General features: G+C 35.2%; 1 protein-coding gene across 1 annotated transcript in view; it reads right to left on the reverse strand.

Annotated features, from left to right (window-relative positions):
- Positions 1–2,082, reverse strand: part of ptprr (protein tyrosine phosphatase receptor type R) — a 38,188-nt gene extending 36,106 nt beyond the window's left edge. The window contains exon 1 of the mRNA XM_037695740.1: positions 1,959–2,082. Within this exon, the coding sequence (XP_037551668.1) occupies positions 1,959–2,040 (82 nt within the window). The 5' untranslated portion in view covers positions 2,041–2,082. The remainder of the gene's footprint in view (positions 1–1,958) is intronic.
- Positions 2,083–2,096: the final 14 nt, after the last annotated feature.

Consider the following 2,096-nt stretch of genomic DNA (forward strand, 5'->3'; position numbering starts at 1 on the left):
CTCCTTTTCTCAGCTGTTAGCCTCCTTCTATGAGCCGTTAGCCTCCTACTCTGAGCCGTTGGCCTCCTTTTCTCAGCTGTTAGCCTCCTTCAATGAGCCATTAGCCTCCTTTTCTCAGCTGTTAGCCTCCTACTCTGAGCCGTTGGCCTCCTTTTCTCAGCTGTTAGCCTCCTACTCTGAGCCGTTAGCATGGTGCCAAGTTAACTTAAGGACATACTTGTGTTCGAACATGTTGTTTGTGATGGACAAACTATGACTAGCACAGAAGTCCAACAACAGAAAACCGCTCGGGTTCAGTTCAGACACAGTTCCTCCTAAGCAAGCCCCTCCAGGTCATTACGCACATGGGCTTTTAAGTGAAAACATGTTTTCCTCTAAAATGATTCGGACGTTAAAGAATGGAGCTGAAGAGTCCTGCAGCCACAATGAGCAGCTAGATGTCAACTAAAACACAAAACTCCAGAAAACACTACAAACGTATCTTTAAGATACAGATGTGTGCACAACCGAGCCAGTTTTCTTAGATTCATTTCACCTTTAAGCTGAATTAAACATAATTTTATTTTATTATTATATTTTATTTATTTAACACCGTTGACTGACTCAATGTGGTTTAAATCACAGATAGATCAGTAAGTTCTGGTGTTCCACACAGTTCAGAACTAGGACCACTGTCTTACTCAGTATTCATGAAAACTTACTTCACATCATTATAAAATATTTGTCAATATAATGGAAGAACACGCAGCATTTTCTGAACAGCATGAATGATTTTAACTTTCTGCTTCGGACTTCAAACAAAAAGAAGTTGTCGGTTTTAGCTCAAAAAAACAAAAATACATTTTAATCTAAAGTCTGTAGTTCTCATCATTGGTTTAATACTCAAAACTTGTAAAAGGTTTTTATTTTTTTATTTTATTTATAAAATGTATTCTTTTTTTTAAAACAAAACAATTCCATAAACAATAAGAAATACAATCAAAAATAAAAATGAAATGCAACAGAAGGAAGAAAAAAATCTTATTATATCTGCTCCTTTTGTCCAAACAATTAATTCAAACAATGATAATATTCAAGTAACAAACAAAATAACTCCTTATTTAACAACAATTCATACAAAACACATTAAGCTACTTCATATATATTTTTTAACAATTCAACTTTGATCATTTTCTTAAACGTACACATTGATTTGGCATTTTTAACATCACTCTCCAGACCAATCCATAATCTAATTCCCTGGATTGAGGTCGACCGTCTCTTCAAACTAGTTCTGAATTTCAGTTTCACAAATACAAACACAAAAAATGGTTAGAATTATTAAAAAATTAATATGTATCAGATTTATATCTTTAAAAAGGGAACTTGTTTTTAGCCAGGTTAACAACTAGTCAGTTGTCGTAAGATCCTCGGTGAGTTATATTTTTAATTCTGATGTTTCGTACAGGAACTGCATCATGGAACGACCCCCTGAAGACGCAGACGGGACTCTGGCATCTTCTGCAGCTGACTCAAATATCAGGCCAAGCTAAAAATAATAAATCTGCTCTTCCTGTCTAAGACAGAACTCTTTTACATCTTTACATTAACTCAAATTACAATAAGCACTTGGCATGCACAAACAAGAAACAATTGATTCTGTGTTCAGAAATATTTTCACTGTTGTGCAAAAGTAAATGTTATTATCTGAAGAATTTAAAAAAATTAACTATATTAGATCGCAGCAGGATTTTAGAGGAACGCTTAAACTTTTACTTCAAAGGACCAGTTTGGATGTTTAAGACTTCACTGGAGTCAAACTATCTAATGTTTGAATAACCTTTATGATATAATCAAGAGCATTTTAACTCAAACAGATTCAATCTTGAGAATTTTGAAGCAGATATTCACATTTAAGCTGTACATTTGATCATTTTGGGAAGGATGACAATAAAGGCTGTTGTGTCTGCAGAGCTTACCTGAGATCAGCATCTGTGTCCAAATGAAGCATAATGAGATGAACAGGGGGAGGAATCCTCGTCTTCCTCTGCTGTGGTTCATGTTGCCTTCTCTGCAGGTCAGACTGATTTACAGGCTCTTCAGGCTTCCTCCATGAT

The sequence above is a fragment of the Nematolebias whitei genome, chromosome 22 (genome assembly GCF_014905685.2).
Source record: "Nematolebias whitei isolate Nwh7 chromosome 22, NemWhi1, whole genome shotgun sequence".
In the NCBI taxonomy this organism is placed as follows: Eukaryota; Metazoa; Chordata; class Actinopteri; order Cyprinodontiformes; family Rivulidae; genus Nematolebias; species Nematolebias whitei.